The sequence below is a fragment of the Taurulus bubalis genome, assembly GCF_910589615.1.
Source record: "Taurulus bubalis genome assembly, chromosome: 2".
Lineage (NCBI taxonomy): Eukaryota > Metazoa > Chordata > Actinopteri > Perciformes > Cottidae > Taurulus > Taurulus bubalis.
In genome coordinates, this window is record NC_136590.1 from 31,206,753 (window position 1) to 31,229,039 (window position 22,287).

A 22,287-nucleotide genomic window follows, 5' to 3' on the forward strand; every position below is an offset into this window, starting at 1 on the left:
TAGCCTTGTAACTGGGATTCCGGGAAAAATAAATGGGACAACAAAAATCGTGAGAATTTGAATCGCTCCAGTTGCGCGCACGGTTCAGTTTAGCCAACTTTGTGCAGTAGCCCGTCCGATCTTCCTCAGTCCGCGCGGGCGCAGCAGCAGCAGCAGAGGAGGAGAAGGCTGGATGTGGCAGGAGACGGGTCACTGAGCTGCAGCCAGACGTCCCAACAGAGTCCCCAACTCTCCAATGTCACCGGACAGGATGATGATCATTGGACTCCTGCTCAATGTCTTCTCTTGTGGTAAGCAGCACATCTCTCATTTCTACCTCTGTTGGAGATGTATAATTAATCAGCCACCTTTGAGATTGTATCATCCATAGTCTGATAAATGTATAGTGTGGGTTCCCTTTGTCTTGTCTTCCAGTATCCAAAACTTGAACACTCATTAATTCCATTTCCCCAAATGCAAATGGTTGATGAATTTAGCAACAATTACGCTACAGCTACAGATTGTGCATCCAGCCCGGATGCACTAGGAAACCGGATTTCTGTTTGTATTGCTAATGATAATGTGATATTATTATTCAGATAATCCACACAGTAACTTAATCATGAAAATGGTAACTTTTGTAATTTTGTAAAAATATTTTATGTGAATATTTGCACATAGTTAGCTCATTACATCTTACAAAGGGCAGCTTGGCTCATTATTTAAAGATGAAAAGGGACGGAGTAGAGAAAGAGTTTGTCTTTAAGCATAATATTTACTATTCCATGTTTGATGGAACTTTTGAGAAGCCCCTCCAAAAAACATTAAGAAATAAATATAATCTGTTTCATTGTATAGCAATAGCCTTACATGTTTACATCTGGATGACATCATGGGTTCAGCAGGTCTGTTATTTCTGCCTTGGACTCTTTCCAAAAAGAGCCGTTCATCTTCCCAAATATTGATTAGACTGTCTCGGGTCATATAAATATCATGCATGAATTGTTAAACTAAATGATGTCCTCCTTTCCATGAAAGCATTGGGCTGCCACGTCTGTAAATCATTGACATTTTACATAAGTTGTGCATTAGAAGTTGAAAGGATGTAAGTTTCAATGTGGAAGAAAAAAATGCATTACTACATGGCAGCATCATAATGTATCAGTTTCAAGTGTCATGGCTTTATAAGTCTTTGTCTGGTGATCGAATAAATGGAAGAAGGGGATATTTGACATTACAGAGCTGCTTCTGAATTCCTCTGCTACCACACACGCACAAGCTCCAGCACAATTACTTATAATCATTAAAGTCAATAACGTGACTGTGGCTGGATAAGACATCTCCCAGTGGAGCATAAAGCATGTTGATCTGTGGTTATTGTTATTGATTTGTGTCATTTTGGATCATACGTTTTCCAGTGCTCAAGGAGGAGCAGGAGTTTTTTTTCATTATTTGAATGCGGCTGTCTATAATTCATGTATCCTGATCCATTGGTAACAAACTCCATATGAAACATAGCTCCCCCTCACCTTTGTGCTCCGAACTGCAGAATACAATACAAATACTGATATTAGAATTATTTCAGTAGAGGAGGTGCAGGCTCCACTGCAGGAGATTTCCGATGCTGCTCATTAGACATTAATCGTAAGATGATGAATGCTATCTTGTGAATGTCAAACCTCTCAGGCACCCAGTTTATCATCCAATGTGTCAAACCCACCTGCCAGGCACTTAAGTGGAATCCCACCAAGAAAAACAGTTACTTTCAACCGTTATTTAATTGAGATCGGAGTAATTTCAGATACAAATTAGACGTCACCATGTTGATTTCTATCATTATATGTAATTGCAACATAAATTATTGGATTTACATTTTTTTAATTGATATCATTAAAGAATGGTGCAATCCGGACAGACCTCCCGAGACTTTATAAATCTTGTAGAGCTGCTTTGTTGCTACATGGCAGTTTTGGTCAAACAAATGGACTGTCTCTGTCTATGTATAAATAGCCCCTCTGAACGGTATTCCATTTCATATTTTGCTATTTGTACTTTGTAATATATCTGGCCTTGTGCAGCCTAAACAATGGCAGTGGGAACTTTAGAGCTGGACAACAGCCTTTCCAAAATGTCTGTCACTACTGATGCTCCGCAGAGTTCAGGGCTAACCAACGCCATTATTAATGTATCTTCACAAGACTGAAACATCCAAAATGAAAGAGGAGAATTGCACCTGTTTTTGTAGAGATTACAGTTTTCATTTTCTGAGTCCCACATCGGCTTTATGACTTCATACTTTGCAACTAAGAAAACACTAGACGAATCCTGTGTGTCAAAAATAGATTTAATAACTGTTGTTTTCTCCGTTATGTGTCACTGATTTCACCTAATCCTCAAATGGCTCTCTCTATGGTAATTGTTTGCATGCATTGTTGCATTCATCCGTGTCTTTTTCCAAATGAATAACATTGGAACATGGCAAGGCATCTGACAAATAATGCATGAGATCACTTTGAATGAGGCCATACAGTACCTTTGTCAGATAAATCAATGGAAAGTTGCCTATTGTTGAATGACATTAAACCCGACTTTGACCCTTTGCTGCCAGTCCTCTGTGGATTATTGCTTAAATCCCAGTACAGACTGCAACTGATGATTGAGTGCTGCTATTTTTGTACTTCATTTGGTGGACGCAATTGAGCCGTAACACGGTTGTCATACATTTGTTAGAGCTCATTTTCCGGCTGTGTAAAGTTACACAGTTCTTAGGTGGACTAATATCCACATGCTTGAGTTGTGTCTGTTCAGGGTTTGACTATTTGATGTACAGACTGTGGAGGGGGTTGAGCGACCTCATGCACACAGGTTTATCCAAACCTCGGCTTCTTTATCTTTCCCACTGTAGCGTAGACTCTTCTTTTTTCTTTTTTTCTCTCTTTCTGCTGAGGCATTGTCTTTATGCACTCTGTGCCTGTAATTCAGTTTCGTTTAGGACGACAGCGCACAGAGATTAAATTGGCTACGTGCCCAGTGGATAGATAAAAAACATAAAATACACTTTCTGATTATGTAATTATTGAACTTTTATTATTATTTTACTTTAAAGAATAATAAAAATTAATGATAACTTAAACATTAAAATGTGGTTTTCTGAGTGACACCTGATTTCTACTGAACTCTCACAATCATGAACATGAATTTGTATAATTCCTGTGTCATTGCCTGCTATACTTAATTTATTTGCATGTGCTTGAGTGTCACATGCACACACTGCATGGCACCAACAAAAACCCACAGCCCACTTGTCGATATGCGGGTCACTCTCTGGATATCTTTTGGTACTTGGTAATGTAGGACTGCACCAGATAGCGAGAGGCAGAAGCCTGAAATATTCACACAGCCTGACTGGCTGACGCAAGTATGTATTTTACCTGGAGTACAGAGAAGGGATGTTGCCTGCGTGATGTGGTTGCACAATCCAGCTGTGCAGCTCGTTAAGCGAGGCCTCGTCCGTGTACTGGGCACACTGGGAGACAGTTGATTCAGAACATAGAACAAAGTACGCACTAGTGGCGTTGTCACCTTCGGATGCTCGGACCTCATGCTGTCAGAACACCTAGATTATGCTAAATTCATTTTATCATCTTTTTTTTTAGCTATCATTCCTTGCAACCTACTTTGCTATAACAAAAAAAACATGTGTGTTGTGTTTTTAGAATGATTCTTATTTTATTGAACTGTCCCTATCTCTGCTTTACGCCATAATAATGAGTCACACAGTCGGCGAGCACAGAAGTACGGATGGGACCCAAATTCTGCCAGATGAGGAGGCAGCAGGACGTATTCCGTGGTTTATTGTTCCAGAGTTCAGATGAAGCTGTGGGTCCAGTCGGCAGTGAACGAGCAACAGAACACAGCATTGTGTTGGTAATGATGAACTGACAGAGGAACAAAGGATCATGGGCCAACAGGAGCTAGATTGAATCAGAAGTGGTGATTTGGTGGTGCAAGTGAGGAGGTATAGGTGACGAAGGCCAGGTCAAGCAGACGATGGAAGTGGGAATAGGTATGTACTGTAGATAGGTGTGGCAAAAAAGAGGCCTTGGTGGTAGTCTCTAAGGAAGTGGGAATGTGGCTGAAAAGGGAACAGAGGCAGAATGTGACAGGGAAAAGTCTCATCTTGAGTGCCTTATTTCTCACTGCAAGTGTGCCTCTTGTGGCTATACACATATTTGATGTATTATTCTTTTAGATATGGAAGTGCATAACATGGTGCACTTTGCATGTAATGGGATGGGTTAACGTTGGCGAAGTGATATGATGATGTAGTGTTTTATCAATATTGTTGTCAGTGTTCAGATAAACATCAAAGTAGACCAAGACATCCTGGAGACGCCGTCTATGTGCGTTTATTTCTCCTAACCGTGGCCTGCTAAAGGCTAAAGGCTAAACTAGTGATTCAGTCAGTGTACTGGTGAAATGAATCTGACTCTGTTGGTCATTTAATCACCAAGATATACAAAGGACAGCATATGTGAGTAACAGAGACGGGCAAAGCGGACATATAGTGGACAATAACGTTACCAACTTTACCGCTAAGCGAACCTTTCTAACTCAACAAAGTTAAGACATCTAAGTTTTGGAAGCTCATTTTAAACTTTCAATGTACTTTTAAATGTACCTTCCTCGTGCTTTCATGGGAGATGGAAAATTTGACTAATGGTGCTTAGTGGGCCTAACACGATAATGACTTTTGTTAGACGATATATCTTCCCAAATATAATTGCAATAAAAAATATTATTGTCATTTTAGGACCATTTTATACCACTAACATAATTATAATACAAAAGCATAATAAGGCAAGTACACACGACAATAAACTTTAAATTCATAATAATATTTCAGACGTTGGAATGTGAAAAATATAATAAAATATCCTCGATAAATACAACATAAAAAAAAACCACACCAAAATAATACATAAAACAGACTTGAGTGAAACTGTAGCCAGTTTTATGTATTCTATATATATATATATATATATATATATATATATATATATATATATATATATATATATATATATATATAAGTTATGTCAATGCGCACATTTGCCTGCCTGCCGAGGCCCTCCCTGTTTTTGCTGATGATATTGAAGAAACCTTCTACAGCATATGGACACAATTCTAAATCTGGAGACAAATTCAGATGCTTCATTGCTGGAATTGAGCCATATTTGCAGCCATGTTTCTCTCAGACACCCGCCTCTCCTGCTGTCCCTCCCTTGGTACCCTCCCACCTTCCTGCATCTTCCACTTCTCCCTGTGTCCACTCTGCCGATCAGATGATCTCCGAAAAATGCAAAGAACACGGGAGACACTTTCAAAAAGGGTTGAGCAGTATCAGCTAGAGGCGCAGTGGAGAGACACACAACGTGGCTCATCGTCGCTCTACTTACCTCTAAGAGGACAGACATCCCTGATGCACAGATCCATTCTACTGACACCAGCTCTAACAAGGTCAACTAAAACTCCTACGTAGTTGACTCAGACTTAACAACTGTTTCATTCTACCTTATAAGTTTTATTATTAATGAACTATTTTTTATATGTGAGTGAACTTGCATCACTTCATCAACTCACTCTGGTCCACCCTGGAAGTTCTGATAGTTCTTGTGATGCTGCTTGTGAAGTATGTTTAAATATGAGTGCTATAAATTCCTCATCATCATCATCATCATCATCATCATCATCATCATCATCATCGTCATCATCATCCCTCTGATATTTAATAATGATGCCTGTGGTTATAGTATAAAGAATCTATGAACTACAAGTGTCGCTTGAGTTTCTTTTAACTTTTTCCCTTTTCTCCACTGACAGTAGAGATGTTTTATCTGAGGTGGATGTGACAAAAAATATATGTTTCAGTTGTGATTGAGGACACTGTTGTGCATGCTTTGGTGGCACCGGAGTAGACATTTCAGTTATTAGTGAGCATTTCACAATGACAGAGTTTCACACACCTTAATCCCAAAAAGCCAAATGTAAAACAGTTTGTCCCACTCATGGTGTCACAGGTGGGACTCTGGAGGCAGTTGGCTCAATCTCAGTCAATTAAGGGATTACCCACAAGTCAATGTCACATACTCTTCAAGTTGTCAGAAACTGTACAACACTACTGATTTTGGGCTTGCGTTTTCTGCTTGCTATCAGCTTTTCTGAGAAATCTGAGTTAGTTTGTGCTTGTCATTTGTACTACTGTCTAATCGTGTATCACAATATCTCAATATATGATTCCATCACGATATGATTCCATTGAAAGAAAATACATGACATTGAATTATTGCCCAGCCCTATGTCGCACTCAGATAGGTCCCTTTCATGCGACGCCTAAGCAGAAAAGACAAGTACACTGCAATTGAAAGCTTTATCTATATTGTCAACATTCAGAAGCCTGTGATGTTCAAGCCAACTGTGTTCACAGGACAGACCTGGTCACTAGCTGTGACTCCCTCTCTTTCTATGAAAAGAGAAATCCACATACAATCTGATTGAAGATGGTATAAGCCCCAGGCCCAGCCCAGTGGTCATGGTGCAATAGAAAGATGGTACATACAGATTTTGTTTATTTCCGGAAACTGAACTCAGTCACCATCACTCCCACGTCCTCTCCTGTGGCTCCATGATAGTTTGGATGCACTGCCTGGCTGTCAGTTTTTCTCCACCGTGTCCATGTCAAGCGAACACTGACAGGTTGACATGGATTCCCCAGACAGACTCAAAACAGCATTCACAACAGGTCACAGTCTCTACAAAGTGATGTCAACGGTTAACCGCTAATCTGTTACCACATGCCGGTCTATAGGTATATTTACAATGAATCTATATATGCTAATAACTAGGTGGTTACGACGGGTGTGTGCTGTCTGAACAGCTTAACTGCTTTAGTAACCAGTTAAGCTGTTCAGACAGCACACACCCGTCGTTGCAGAGCGGTTGTGTCTGTGTGTGTGTATGTGTGTGTGTGTGTGTGTGTGTGAGAGAGAGTGTGTGTGTGAGAGTATGTGTGCGTGTGTCCAGCAGTGTCATTCTAAGTGAGAATTAAGCAGCAGAGCACGTGACAAATAACAAATTACCAATCCAACTATTTAACACGGAAATTGATATATATATATATATAGTATAAAGGCAAATACATTTACAAACAAAAACCTTAAAATTGGAAAGATATAGTGCTATGAAATGTTTTGCCAAAGATCATTGAGTCAATGGAGTGCCAGAGTAAAAGGAAAGTGCTACTGGATACTCACCTTATTTTCCCGCTTATGGTAGAGCCTGGATAGGCTCTGGGCCTCTTCTGCCTCAACCTTCTGGACGGGTCTCACGAGTGGAGCCTCAACAGAACCAACGGATTGCTCACTGCTCCTGCAGCGCCTGTTTGTACACCTTCTGCAGGCCCACCACAAACTTGTATGGAAACCACATCACGTTTGTTATTAGTGTTCAGTTGTCCGAGTGTGGACATAAGCATTAGTTAACCAAGCTTCTCCTGTGCTCTTGCTTTACCCACATCCCAAAAGTAGTTTTAACTGAGTAACAACATGTTCAGAGGCAAATTTAAGTGTGAGCAGTGTTACTTTAGCTTGCACAAATTGAGGAGCATTTTGGGATTAGGGTGTGTGAAACTCTGTTACATTTACAGCCTTTGGATGGAAAGCAGCTTGGCATCTTTCTCAGCCGGTGTTGCACAATTAAATTAAATTGCACCTTTATGGGAAGACATGGTATGAAGTTGTTCTTTGAAGTGGACTTCGTGCAGAAGGTGTATCTTTATTGTGCTTGACCTGGTTATTGAGCGAGACTGTGCAGTCGGTGTGCTCTTCACTTAGGCGTGACATGTTATTGCTGCCATCAGTGCGGCCCTAATGTGAAGAAGGCTGTGGGAATCGCTAGTGGAAAGATGTGGAATAGACGCATGAAGTGTGAAGAGACTGGATGATTTGGGGAAAAATTGGAATCAGAGAATCATGAAATCCGGGAGGTGCAGCAGAACAGAGTGGTTGGGGAGGAAGGAAATTTGCTAAAAATGAGATTAAAATAGGCTCCTCCCTTGGTAATCCTTGGTATGCGGAAGTAGGCATGGAAATTGAGGGTTCAGTCAAAATACACGTTGGGTTAAAAAATTAGCTCAGGGGTAATTACACCCAGAAAAACATTTAAGTACAATTAAAGTTTTTATGACAAGAGAAAGAAGGTACATTTGGTTAATAACAATGTGCAATATATATGACATTGACTGTTGAGGTAATTGGAGGTTGTTTTGTACAATAAATAGCTGCTGTAACAATCTATTAACTATACAATGCTGAACAGGTCTGAAGAGAATGTAATTTGCCTTGAAACAACATGTAAAGAAGAGGGAACTCACGGGTATTCAGAAAATAAGTTCGTTGTTATAAATTAAACAGAACCAGATTCTGTTTTTTTTTTTTTCAAGAGCTGCCTAGGGCAGTGCCTGCAATTTTCCATAACAAAGAGAATATGTGCAAACTGTTAAGCATATGTTTGATATTAATAGAAAGTTTAATGTGAGAAGACGACGAGCCAATTGGTGCAAAGTGACAAATCTAGAGCTCAGCAGAAATGACTGTCAGTAAGGCCCCACACAAGCTTTAATCTTCACAGCCGTGTCTGTCCTGAGGAAAACCCTCCGTCCAGCTCGGTCCAATACACATTACGATTCAATCAACACCAGGAAACTGAAATCGCTTTACAAATACTGAATCAGTGCAGAGATCCTCTCAACACTAATGGCACAAGATGGTGCAGTGTTTTTAATTAAACTGTGAGAAATGAAGGCATTTAAATGTTTAAAACGATATGGGTGTCAATCACTTTTTGAGTTTTGTGTTTTGTTTATTTTTGGACTTGGACCTAATCTACTACTTGCTGTTGCAAATGTTTAAATAGACCCCCCTTTCATTTGCCATCTGCTCTCTCCAATTTTTTATAAATATTTATTGAATGTAGTAGCTTAAATAAAAAAAGGCAATTCTGCAGGACAATCATTGTTTTGACTTACAAACATGTGCTCTATTGTCCTGCCTCTTACTTGTTCCCATTGTTTTTGTCCAATGCTTTCCAGTGTAGCCTTGTAAGGTGCATTAGCTTTCACTTTAGCACTCCTTTAACTGCACAGTTTGGGATAGTCATAGACATGCATTTACACCAACCAGGATAAGACTATATATATTAGAGCTCAAATATACTGAATTTAGGTCAATTTTTTGGTATGCAAACGCTGTATCTCATGATCATGTTATTGCATCATCAAAATAATCTGCCACGGAGGAATTCAACCCAGGGTTCAAATAAATTCAAAGTTTGTTATTCCAGCCATAAAAATACATTTAAATGTAAGGCTTCATCTTCATCAATCAATATGCTGAATATTTTCTTGATTCATTGATTGATAGTTTGGTCCGTAAATTGTCTGAAAATCGCAATTTCTCAAAATCAAGTTGACGCCTGGAAACTCCTTCTGATTCAGAAGCTGATTCATTTTCTGCCTTATCAATTTTAGCCCCTGATTGTCACCATATTCCACTTGAGACCGTTGCCGGCCTTTATGTAGAACATCAATGTGCACAGTATTTTTTATGCAGTCCACTTAGGAATCCCACCGGTTTGACTGCAGGGCAGATGAATAAATGCAAATAACAAGTGGCGGCAGCCATGGGCATGTTTCTCCAGTCTCACTTTTTTTGTTGCCTTGCTGCTGTTTCCTCCCTTGAGCCTACGACTTCCTTCCAAGATGTCTCTTCTGTCACAGTCCCCGTGAACACATTTCACATCAGAGTCTCCCATCGCGTAAAATTTCTGCCCAACAATGTGGATGCTCTGCTACCTATCTCATATGTACGGAAGGATGGGAGAGAAATTTTGTCAAATCAGTTCATTTCCTGTGAATGTTGACCGTGGCGCAGTGGTGAGCAGGGTCGCCCTCCAATCAGAGGATCGGCGGTTCGATCCCCAGCTCTGCTAGCCTGTGTCTATGTGTCCTTGAGCAAGACACTTAACCCTAAGTTGTGCCTATGGTGTATGAATGTTAGATAGTCCTGATGTGGTGATCTTCTTATCAGTGGTTGAATGATTCCTATGTAAAGCATCTTTGAGTATTCAGAAAAAAGCTATATAAAATCAAAGAATTATTATTGTATGGCGGTAACCTTCATCAGTTTTGCCTCACAAATTCTATTAATCACCCCAGTGAGAAATCAATAGGGTGTACTATGGCGTACACATCACAGTAAATCATCTTGCTTCTCTCTACTTTTCTTTTCTCTTTGAAACACACAGTCCATGCTCGGACCAACAATTCCCTGAACCCAGTTTTTTACTCTTTTTCTTAAGACTGGGTTAACCCAGTCTCTTACTTTAGGGACCAAGACAGAGAAGGCTCATTTGGTTAATAACAATCTGTAATATATATGACATTTTTTCACTTAATGTGTTGCATCTCCAACATTATAATGTGAGCACTCTGCCACTTAATCATCATGGCGTTAAATAATGTTCAAGTTATTAAAATAATTCTGACCTGTCTACTAGATTTAACAGAGCTCCTCTGTACTCTATAAAGGTTTTGGTTATCAGATTGTGCGTGTGTGTGTGTGTGTGTGTGTGTGTGTGTGTGTGTGTGTGTGTGTGTGTGTGTGTGTGTGTGTGTGTGTGTGTGTGTCGCTTACAAAAACAAGCTCTTGGATTATTGCTGATAGACTCTCTTTCTCGATGGTAAACCAGGGGGAGCAAACATTGAGAAGGAATAATGAATACACCATTTACTATCTAAACCGATTACATGAAGCTTGCTTAAATTAATCTAAACATGCCAGAAGTTAATATTATACTATAATTATCAAGGTACCATGATACATCGTAGGCAGGTAATCACACCTTTACACACCTTGGGGATCTGTGACTGTGAATATGACTCATTGCCTTGTGGTGTTAGTGGTATTTTTACTTCCCCACCTCTCCCTGTGGAGTCACTGCTGTAGCCTTGGCAGGTTTCCTGCAGTGGTGATGAGGCGTAGCCTCTGTTTATGATATGTCCCATGCCAAAGTGAGACATGGACCTCATGTGGCGTCTGAGATTACAAAACATGCAGCAGCGGAATTGGATTGCAGCCACACTTTCTGCCGCCAGTCAGCAGGAGTTTAATCGAAGTGTGTGACCGATCTCACACAATGTGTCTGTGTGTGTGTGATGTATATGTTAATGTACTGAAGCATTCGTCCATGGGAGGGTAAAAATTGGTGCAGATATTTGTTCACAAAGTTAAAACATACCTCTATTTATTTCTAGTTGGACAACATATTAAATGTATTCTTTTTTGCAGAAGTGACAGTATATAGCAAATTAGCAAAATACAGCTAAGAAATGTGTCCATATTGCTTCCATTTCTAGAATCGCTGTGTATAAAGTGTAATTTGCGTGGACAAGTATGTCACAATTGAGAAATTAATTTCCTGAATTTCTCCATCAGAATGCATTTTTATGAAGAGGGCTTTCTTTTTTTCCTCTCGTCTCTCTCGGGCTGCCGCTGGCCTTCCGGCATTGTGCTTCTCTTGCAGCAACAATCACTATTATGAATTGATTCATAATTTTTCACTTTCAGTCATTCGAGACAGAACATTGCCAATCATAACACTCCTAATGCTTAATCACTGCGGGTTAACATGGTTGTTATTCTACTGAATGACATATTTGTTTTAGAGGAAATGTGGTTGGTGATATGCAACACATTTGTACTTAACGGCACTTGTATAACTTAATGCTATGAACCCTTAAAATACATATACTAGTACAACCATACGAACTTCAGGGGGGAAACATCCTCATCATGGACATTTTTAGTTAAGTCACTGACTTAATGTGATATCCAGATGGTGTCTTCATTGTAAGCAGAATCTAAAACAAAAGTATCAGTTTGGTGGGAAATATATGAACTGTGTTGGAGAAGCCGTCTCACACTGGTGAAACGCGTGTTCCAAGTGAAGTGGCACCCTGCTGCAGAAGGTTTGGTCCCCAGCTGTTCATGTGTCCTCTTAATAACAGCAGTGCTTTTCTACAAGCTCTGAAGATACCAAATATGTCACATGTAAAATGCCCAAGCACCACCAATGCTGATTTAGATACATTTTATGACGAGAGGAGAGCATTTATCTTAGTTTCATATCATTAAAATGAAAAGTTAGGCTTTGCTAACGCTTCAATTCAAAAGTTTTTGGGGATTCTTTCACTGCGGTTACATTCTAAGCACAAATACATAACGATCAAGCGCTCGTGCATCAATAAATATTATAAAGTAGTATACTGAACTGCAGCTCTCGTCCCATGTCATGTCGTTTTTAGATATGTCAGTGGACTAATTTGCCTAATCTTAGCAGGTCTTGTTTACCTCTACGGAAATGCAGACAAAAATGACTAACATTGTAGTTCCTTGTAAAGTAGTCCCAGGACTAAAATGATCAAGAACTTATTTGTGGAAACATGGCATATCAATGGGGATATTTTGGAAATTAACCCGTTTTGGTGGTCCGAGTACTTTGAGGTAGATCCAAAAAGCACTCAAGACTTGAGAAATCCACTGTTTACAACATCCCCGTTGGGTCGTTTAGTTTTCTGAATAGCTTTTAAATGTAATGCTGTTTGGCAGCTCACCCTCAAATTTTGGATGCACAAGCTTTTCGGAAGCACTTGAACAGACCAAACTATAGATTGCCAAATTCCTCATCTGAGCTCATTTGTTACATTGTTATCAAACAATCGTTTACGAGAGTTTTAGGAGATGGCATGGAATGAATGAAAGAAAGGAAGGAGAATAGATAGAGCAGGTTTGAAACTTGACAGGGGAGCACCATAGACTTATAAAATCTCTCAAAATGTATGGTTGCATGTGTTAGCTCACTGATCCAGGAGCATTGGGACATAAGCTAAGAAAGATGAGGCTGACACACAGCACCACAATGTGAGGAGACCAGCATTTGGAGAATATCCAGAAGCTTTATTGGCATATGACTCTCATCAGTACTAGTATCGAGACACTGTGCTGAAAAACACATTGCATTAATATAAAGGCAAAGGTGTACTGTAAGAATGTACATAAACACATTCGAAGAAAAATTAAAGTCCCAATGAGAAGATGAAGAAACAATTATGAAACAATTACAACCATACCATAACCCTATAGTGTTAAAATATCCAAGAGAGTCCTATTTTATTTTATGAGAAAAACTAAGCTTAACTAAACTTTTGCCCAAGTTGCTACTCTTGTTACACTTGTGTGCTTTCAATTTAATCCTCTTCCTCAGATATTATTGTAAGCTGTACTGCAGTGAAGGGACTATGGAGTGCACTCACCTTGCTCTGTTGTCTTAATTACAGCCTATTTAGCGTAAGGACTATGGATAATGTGACTATAAACCCAGCCACTTTGCACAATACAGCAGAGCACATATTGATGGTAACTCTGGGGACCGGCACTGACGATATCAACCTCTCCTACAGGTAGTGTGCCAGTATCTGCATCCTTCGACTGTCTGGTGGCGGAGCAGGGATGCATCCAGGAGCAGTCCTGCCTGGTGCTCTACCGGCTGCTGGAGTACTGTGCGGCTGAGGAGGCCGTGTCGCCCCTCGGCCGAGATGCCCGCTTGGAGTGCCTTGAGGCCCAAAACTCTTTGCAGCATCACCGCCCTCTTCAAGTCTGCAAATGTCAGCGTGGCTCTCGCAGAGAGGAACACTGTCTCAGGGTCTACTGGACTGTAAGATTTGCAGGTGGGTTTAAGCACTGGCATCTGCATGCTTGAATTCTCAGCTGCATAATCCATGTGATAATACTCTTCACTGTTGTTTCAGCATATGATGAGTATGAAGTTTCTCCATATGAAGAACTGGAGTTAAATCTGGTGAGAAATATTGAGATGTCACGTATGGCCTCCATCATGTCAGGTACTGTTCTTATCACAAATTATTAAATTAGTGACACTCAAATCAGTGTAGGTCAAGATTTGTATTTCCTGTTATATGTTTAATTGTTCTCCTATTGTTGACCTCCAGCTTCCTCTCTTTCTGTGGATGGTCAAAACCAGTGTCTGAAGGCAGCGCAGGACTGTGGCCTGTATGAGAAATGTGGCTCCCTGCGGTCAGAATACGTTGTAGCCTGCACCAAGCGGTCAACAGCGTCTGACAACGCTTGTAACCGCCAGAAATGCCACAAAGCCCTGCGGCGCTTCCTGGAGCGTGTGCCAGAGGAGTACAGCTTCGCTCTGCTCTTCTGTCCTTGCTCTGACACACTGTGTGGGGAGCGCCGGAGGAAAACCATCGTCCCGTCATGTTCCTATGAGGAGAACGGGAGAGGGGAGGAGAGAGTGGGAAAGCCAAACTGCCTGAGCCTGCAGAACTACTGCTCCAGAGACGAGCTGTGTAGGTAAGACAGTTGTTTGAGTCTGACAATACAGTACATTAAGTGCCCTCAATAAGGTTTTAGCATGAAACCACACAGATCAGAAGAAAGGAAGGTTTCACAATGTGTACTACAAAGCACTAAGATACAAAGGATCAGAAAATATACCACAAACGGGTGTCACAACAAATTCATGTCTTGCGGTTTGTGTGCGCTTGCAAAGGGGGCCCTGCCCGGAGTTTATAAACAATGTGAGCACATAGCCTCTTAACCTGCTCATAATTTACCATATTGACCTTGATTATGAGATTGAGATGATATTTTTCATTTTCCAGGCACCTTTTAAATTTTTTTTTTATTGAGGATCATATCTTGTTTTTATAAAGAAAGTAATTAAATTTGACTACGATGTAACAGTAACACATTCAAAATTCTTCATATCCTTCAAATTTGGAACAAACATCTTACCTGGAATCAATGTTTTGGAGATCAGACGTCAGTGTGACCTTACAAAACACGTTTTTGACCATAATTCAAGAATTCATACTCTGATTATGACAATTTTCACACAAATGTCCAATAAATAATTAGGTGATGACATAAGGAAAGACAAGGATGTAAAATGCTGCTTGACTGGTTTGTGGGGAAGTACAAGCACAAGGCAGTAGTGGGTGGTGTTACTGGGCGACTGAAAGTTTTTACTAAAACCATTTTGCACTCTTACACTATGTTGTTGTTTGTGTTGATTTTCTTAGCTTGACTCCGAATCCAAAAATGTAATTGACAAATTGTTGTATTTGTGTGTGGGTGTTTCAGATCCCGATTCGCTGATTTCCAACACAACTGCCAGCCCTCCCCTCCGTCTGCCTCTGGCTGTATGCGAGACAGCAGAGCCATGTGCCTGAAGGCTTACGCTGGACTCATTGGTGAGATAGAAAAAATAACTCACAAAGGTAGAAGAGGCTGAAAGAGGGAATAGTTTGTAAAAAATATACCAAAAGCTGCTTAAAGGACTTGTTACTGGAAATCCTCAGTAGGTGTCTAACAGTGATATTTGGCTTATATTATATAAATGTTGTTGCACAAAATAACTCTACAGAGGTTCATAAAGGGTCAACTGCAAAGAGCTGCTGCTCTGGTGATCCATCAGCATGCTTTTGAAAAACTTGTTTTAAAAATTGCATTTCCAGCAGCTCTACACAATTATCCAGGCAATATTATTTCCTTCTGTTTCTCACTATTTATCAAAAAGTAATTTTGTTGACCTGCAATTACCAATATCAAGAGCTGGAAAACTAGCGACACCGGGTCCCCAGGGCACTAATAGTGTTGTTAGACTGCACCTTACCTCCATGGAGGCGTGTGCTGAAAAATGAAAATCCTGAAAATTCCTGTTTCTTCAACCAGGCACCATCATGACTCCCAACTATGTGAGCAACAGCAGCACAGAAGTTTCTCAGTGGTGCACATGTGACGGCAGCGGGAACGAATGGCAGGGCTGTCAGCGCATCCTGCACTTGTTCAGCAGCAATACATGTCTGCGTGAGTAAAATGTGACAATGCTTACGGCATGCAGTACAATATACCTGCAGGGCTGCATGTCCATAGTGAGACAAAAAGACTTACGTAATAATACGAAATAAATTAAAGCTCTGAGGGTTTCTTACATAAGATACGTGCAGCCTCCAGGATAGAAACTGTATGTGACCATGTAGATGCACAGGTGTGTTTCAAGCTAAAATGAATACCTTTCTCTTTGAACTACAGCAAATATGATCGCATCTTTCACGCTCCAATCTTCAGACCGTCTACAAAAATAATACATTAAAAAAGAAATGTATTTTGTGCTGCTGGAGAAGTTAAAATAATGATGTAAAAAACCTAGTAAAAAAAAATCTTATTTCTCACATGAATTTTGGTCAGTTCAGTAATATGACTTGATTCTTTAAGTTATCTTTAGTTAAAGAACCAATCTTGGCACATATGCGTTTTGAGTAGAAGCAGCAACATATGATTATTATTTCAACTTAATCCCAGTAATTTAAAGTCAAATGTTTCCAAACTGAACTCTATAATAACTGTAAGTTATTTCTGTGCCAAGACAATGACAGAGGGAATGTTACCTAATAGCTGTCAAATCTGAGTATAAAATAAATTAATCTTGAGATGCTGCTCAAATTGAGTGTTGTATGATGTGCTTACACATAAAAAAAAAACATCATAGGAGCCTACTCAAGAAACTCTGTTTAAGTATAAAAGTAACTGTTTCTGTAAAATATGCTCACAGTAACAAGAATAGGCATGTAAAGACTAAGGGTCAGAGGAAAGTCTGGACAATGGATTGGCTGTAAAACCCACCAAAATTACTTATTATTATTATCAGAATTTGATTTATTGAGTCCAGTAACATTTGAAAGGTCTAGAAAAGCCGTATGATTACATGTATTTCGCCCAATCGTGCACAGTATTTACTGATTTGGTGTGGTGATGCTTCAGGGAGGAATAACAATGTGAACTTAATGAAGATGGCCCCTGCTGATTGTGTTACAGGCAGTGGTATCAGCTCCATGGGAATCTCTGCTCCTCCTGTGGAAAACACTCCTGTGCCAGCTTCTCAGCCCTCCCCACGCGTCTACCAGGAGAGGGTCCACGCTAACACTCTCCCTGAATTTAACAGTGTAAGCACTGTACTTATTTGCTGTCTCAACATATGCGAGTGAATTGAAATAGTTGATGGTGTATCAGGTGGTAACACCTAAGTATCAACAGCAGACTGTTGGGCCCAGCAGCTCCCTCCTCCCTCATTCACCCTTCTCATTGTGGCGGAGGATTAGCTGTAGGTGTTTGCAGTATTAGACTCAATCCTTACTGTTGATATTCATGTATGCACACCCATCTGTTCCATATTTTCCATTTCCTCACCATTTTAATCCTCCTCAATCCGCATTTCCTCTTCCTCCTCCCCTGTCTTCCTCCCCCCTTGCACCAACACCCTCCATATTATCCAGATATACAGTTTATTTAAAGATGATGTATATGAGTTTCCTAATTTTTATGTAGCACTGAAGTTGAGATGATGCAACGAAGGGAATGTATCTTGTAATATATTAGTTATTTGAGCTATGACCTTATGAAGAATATAATTTGATTTAAGAAAAAACTAACTTCACAGAAATGTGAAACAACAAGTGCACTCCTCACGTTTTGATGCCAGTTGAATAAAGTTGTAAAAACTAAATTTGAAAGTTGAGAAAAAGATTCAGTCGGTTTTCACCATCCTCTCTGTCTGTGTTGAGGCCTATCTCAAAGCAGTTAGTAGGACGAATATGTGGACTATCACTGAATTGTGATACCTAAGTCAAAGTGCAGACACCAAGGAAAGAAAGAAAGAAAGACACAGACACATACCAGAGAGCATGAACTTAAGGGTTTATATTTCTATACTTTCTAACCTAACCACAAAACCTCTCCGCCCCGTTGCCCAAAGATACGTGCGCGCGCACACAGGTGAGCACTGAGCACACAGCAGCGGACAGAGAGCGTAGAAAAATATGTTGCGTGAAAAGCAGACCGCTATATCTGCGTTTTAAACGCTCCCAGGGTGAAGATGGCAACAGCAGCTCTCCTGTGAGGAGCAACCAGAGTTCTCCTTGCACCGGAGCAGCTCTCTGAACCCGGAGCAGGAGGTGAAACGAGCCAAAGTGCTCGTGTCTTCTACCAACAATGAGCTGCTGGCTTCACATATTACAAAAGTACAAATTACACGGATATAAAACTAAGTCATTAATAAATACATGGACAAATGCCTGTACTTTCGGGTAAATGGTTACGGTACGCCGTTAACAGGTTACGCTTGCGCATGCGCGATTTGACGCGACGCCGTGAGCTCCGTGAGTTCGTCTTTTCCTGCTGTTGCGTTTCTCAAAATAAAAAAACAGATCTAAGCTCAATATTGAGCATGAATTGAGAGAGGCCGTATCAAATCTACAACCCCGTTTATAACATATGTGTCGAGCAAAGCAGCTCACTGCAGCCACTAATACTGATACAACGTGATGGCTCACATATCTGCACTCATTCTATTTTGTTTGGCAAAAAAAATTAAAAGCTTATTGTTTTCCACAATGAGCTATTCAGTAGTAACTAAATACGAGTAATTTTTTGCACAGATAGAACTTACACAAAACATTGTCTGATGGGGCAATCTGATTTACTTGAAAGTGATTGCAATTTTCTTTATTCTGTTATTTATAAAAGCACAAATGAGTCACACAATTATGTTATTTACAGAAAAAGTTTGAGAACCACAGCTTTAAGTGTTTGTGTCGGAGTCGCCGCCACCGCCGCCTATTTTGCACTATTACAATACTTATAGGCAACTAGTTGTCATGTCTTCCGCTCCATGAAACGCATGTTTCTACATGGTACTTTAATGTATTTGCATTGTAATACAATGTGATCATTTTAAATGGGCATATATGCAGCTGAAATGGGTAGCCTAGTGCATCCCACATTTTTCAACATAACATTTTAAAACATTATAGTCATTATGGCCTTTATAAAAATGATTGTTTTGGGGGGAGGTGGGGTAGTGCACTATAGGCCTCTGAGACGCGGCTTAAGAGTTTGTCCTTAATGGAAAAAAAACATTCCCCTTACATTACTTTTACTTTTATACTTTTAAGTAGTTTTCAAACCAGTACTTTTACACTTTTACTTAAGTAAAAAGCTTGAGTTGATACTTCAACTTTTACAGAAGTATTTTTAAACCCTATTATCTATACTTCTACTTGGGTAATGCATGTGAATACCTCTGGTTGTAACAACAATCTGGCCTAGAGTGGATGAAGGACCAAGGTAGATATACTGTTGAGTGATGAGTTGGGTTGCCTGAGGGGAATCATAATCAGGAGGAAGCCGGGAGGAGACCAATTTGTGGGCCACACACACACGCACACACACACACACACACACACACACACACACACACACACACACACACACACACACACACACACACACACACACACACACAGCCTAGCTGTGACAGTGAGAGTTGAGGAGCAACTGCTCTAAGTGTATCCTGAGGACAAATTCTACAATTATTGAAATGTCTTACAGAAATTGGCGATAAGCTTGCTACAAGTGTGTTTGTTTCTAATGTTAATATGTTTTGCATTTGCATTGTTCAAACCCTATTTTGTCAATGTAGACTACACCAAATCAGATGGCAAAGGCCAGTCCTGTTAGATGCACACGGAAAATGTTTTTATATTGTGTTCTGCCAGGTGCCAAACCTCAGACACTTATTTTGCTGGACAGATTGGATTTGAGCCAAGTAATCATCAGATATACTTTGGTGTTGATGTAGATCTGGGATTTCTGCCAATAGAGGATTATTGTTTTCTTAGCCACTATGATACATGATTGCCTTTATAGAGGCCTCCAAATCAGGCTTACTGTATGATACACAAAAAGAAATGTAAGTAAGGCATCATCTTGCTGCACTTGCACATATATTAGCAACTCTTACTGTTATAAACAGGTGGCCCATTGTGAGTGTGTTAACGAGTGTCTTGTTGTCTCTGTTTACATCGTTAAAATAATGCTGTGGTTTTGGACAGCAAAGCCCAATCATTACTGGATACATGATTCTATTCTATCATGATTCTATTATCACACAGAGAAAACGCAGAGGGTGGACACAATAAAAACAACACCTGAAAAACATATTTCAAAACAAACATAGTTATCAAAGTGCTGAATCAGCACTTCTCTTACAGTGAAAAAATGTAAAACAAGTGGGATATGTTTCCTTTGTCAATTGGTCTGCTTGTTCAAACTCTCAACATAATAGCTTCCTGGTTGTTTTGGCTGCAGCTGAAGTATATTTTTCTATAGAGTTTAAAATTCTGCGTTGATGTGGACTTCCCCTTCCCTCCACGCTCCACCACTTCTGTTAATTGGAAGAATCACTCTTCCCCCCCCCCCCCCCCCCCTTTTTTTTTTTTACAGATGGAGGACAGTGAGGAGGAGGAGGAAAACGGCGAGAAATTCAACATCATCCCACCGTTTTCTGAGAAGGACTCTAACACTGAATCAGGGACTAGGGGGAGTAGAAGTGGAGCAGCCAGCCGAGCAGTACCGGTGATAATATTACTGCTGCTGCCGACGCTCATCCTGGACCGAGAGTGTTGGAGCTACTGAGGCCTCCATCTCATTCCCCGCTCAAATTCTACACTCACTACCACTTTCAAATCCATCACAGCACTCCAAATGAGCCGCAAAGGACATTTGTGAGGAGGAAATGCTACATTTTTTATTTTATTTTTTCATTTTCTAAATACCCTGACTTTTTGTTATAATTCTGTTTCTGATATCACTGCCTCCCCAAGAGTTAAACGATATCAGCAGTCCTGCAGTAACTGCCACGTCTTTGCTCAAGTCCTCTCCTATTAAATGCAGGGAACAACGTGAGCAGATGTATGAGTGCATGGGTGAATTTAGAAATGCTGTCTGGGCAAATACTATCTAGAGCCTGCTTCACACTCAAAGTACATCCCCTCTTTTAACAAGAAGCACATCGCCCAAGGCCACCTCCACTATACAAAACCATAACCAGTCTACTCCACTGCAACCAGGCTGCAGCACGGCTTTTGATTTCTATTTCATGACTCGTGTCACATCCGTTTCTCTGTCAGCCCCTTTGGCTCTTCCTCTCAGCTTCCTACTATGGTTGAGTAAGATAATCCACTTTATAACAAGCTAATCAGAAACTGCACCACACTTAAACTGCTTTGTACCACTGAAGAAGAAAGAAAACTTAAAAAAAAAAATGCAGCACTCAAAAAAAGATGAGACACGAACCAAATGTGTTGTCACATTATGTATGACACATCTTATGCCGCCTTCTCACTTTGTGCGCCAAAAAGCAGAGTGCAACAGTCGTTCTGCTCTGCTTCTTTTGTTAACATGCCACTTAGTATTATTCCTGCCAGGGTGAGTGACTGAGAATTCAACCATGGACAAAAGTAATGAGATCAAATTCTATTGTAGAAATGACGAGCATGAGAAAAGCAACATGAACAATTACAGCACAATTCAAATTGCTCAGCATGCAGGGAAAGTCTGGAGTAAGGCTCAGGGGAGGAAATAGCCAATTTACCGCTGTCATACCCTCTCGCTTTTTTCTTATCCTTAGGAAGTGTGTTTTAGTGCCCCTCGCCCATCATGTGCTTTAGATGTTGTGAGAGCAAGACGCGGGGAAAGGGATGGACACAGGAGGCTGTAAAGCCTGCTGGCTGCTCCGATCATTGAGCAGCACATTGAGCCATTCTCTCTGCCTGAAATAGCTTTTGCTGATGTTAATGATTTTCTTTCTCTTTATGGCTCATTTTCTTGTGAAATTATGCAGCTGCAGGATGTAGGTGAAGAGAAGTATAGTGAAGTTTTTGTAGAGGAATAAACTCATTTAATTTGAGGATGAGCTTCAAGAAATAATCCGAGTGCTGCAAGGGAAGTTTCTTATATCGCCATATCTGCTCATGACACAAAGTACTAAAACCATGAGATCGTCGTGTGTGAGGGCGTCTGAGTGACTGTCCAGCAGCTAATTTCACAAACTGCTTCACCAAACTGCACAATATTTTGGGTGCTCATTTATAGCTGTATGCTCAAGAACTTGTCCTGGTTGCAGTGACTCACATAATGAAAACACCTGTTATTGCCTGTTTGATACCGCCATGGATTGACTTCCCACTCTTTCACTGTTCTTAACTGCCCCCCTAGCTGGTGGTAGGGGCCACAAGTGATCACACAGTTGAGTGTATCGACATGG

General features: G+C 40.3%; 1 protein-coding gene across 1 annotated transcript; it reads left to right on the forward strand.

The window, feature by feature from the left end:
* Positions 1-235: 235 nt before the first annotated feature.
* LOC306750652 (GDNF family receptor alpha-4-like) lies at positions 236-20,657 on the forward strand (the record flags this gene model as incomplete). Its single annotated transcript, XM_079234115.1, has 8 exons — positions 236-290; positions 13,556-13,822; positions 13,904-13,996; positions 14,105-14,474; positions 15,267-15,376; positions 15,858-15,996; positions 17,005-17,128; positions 20,466-20,657. The coding sequence occupies 8 exons, from the start codon at positions 236-238 to the stop codon at positions 20,655-20,657; spliced, it is 1,350 nt and encodes a 449-aa protein (XP_079090241.1).
* Positions 20,658-22,287: the final 1,630 nt, after the last annotated feature.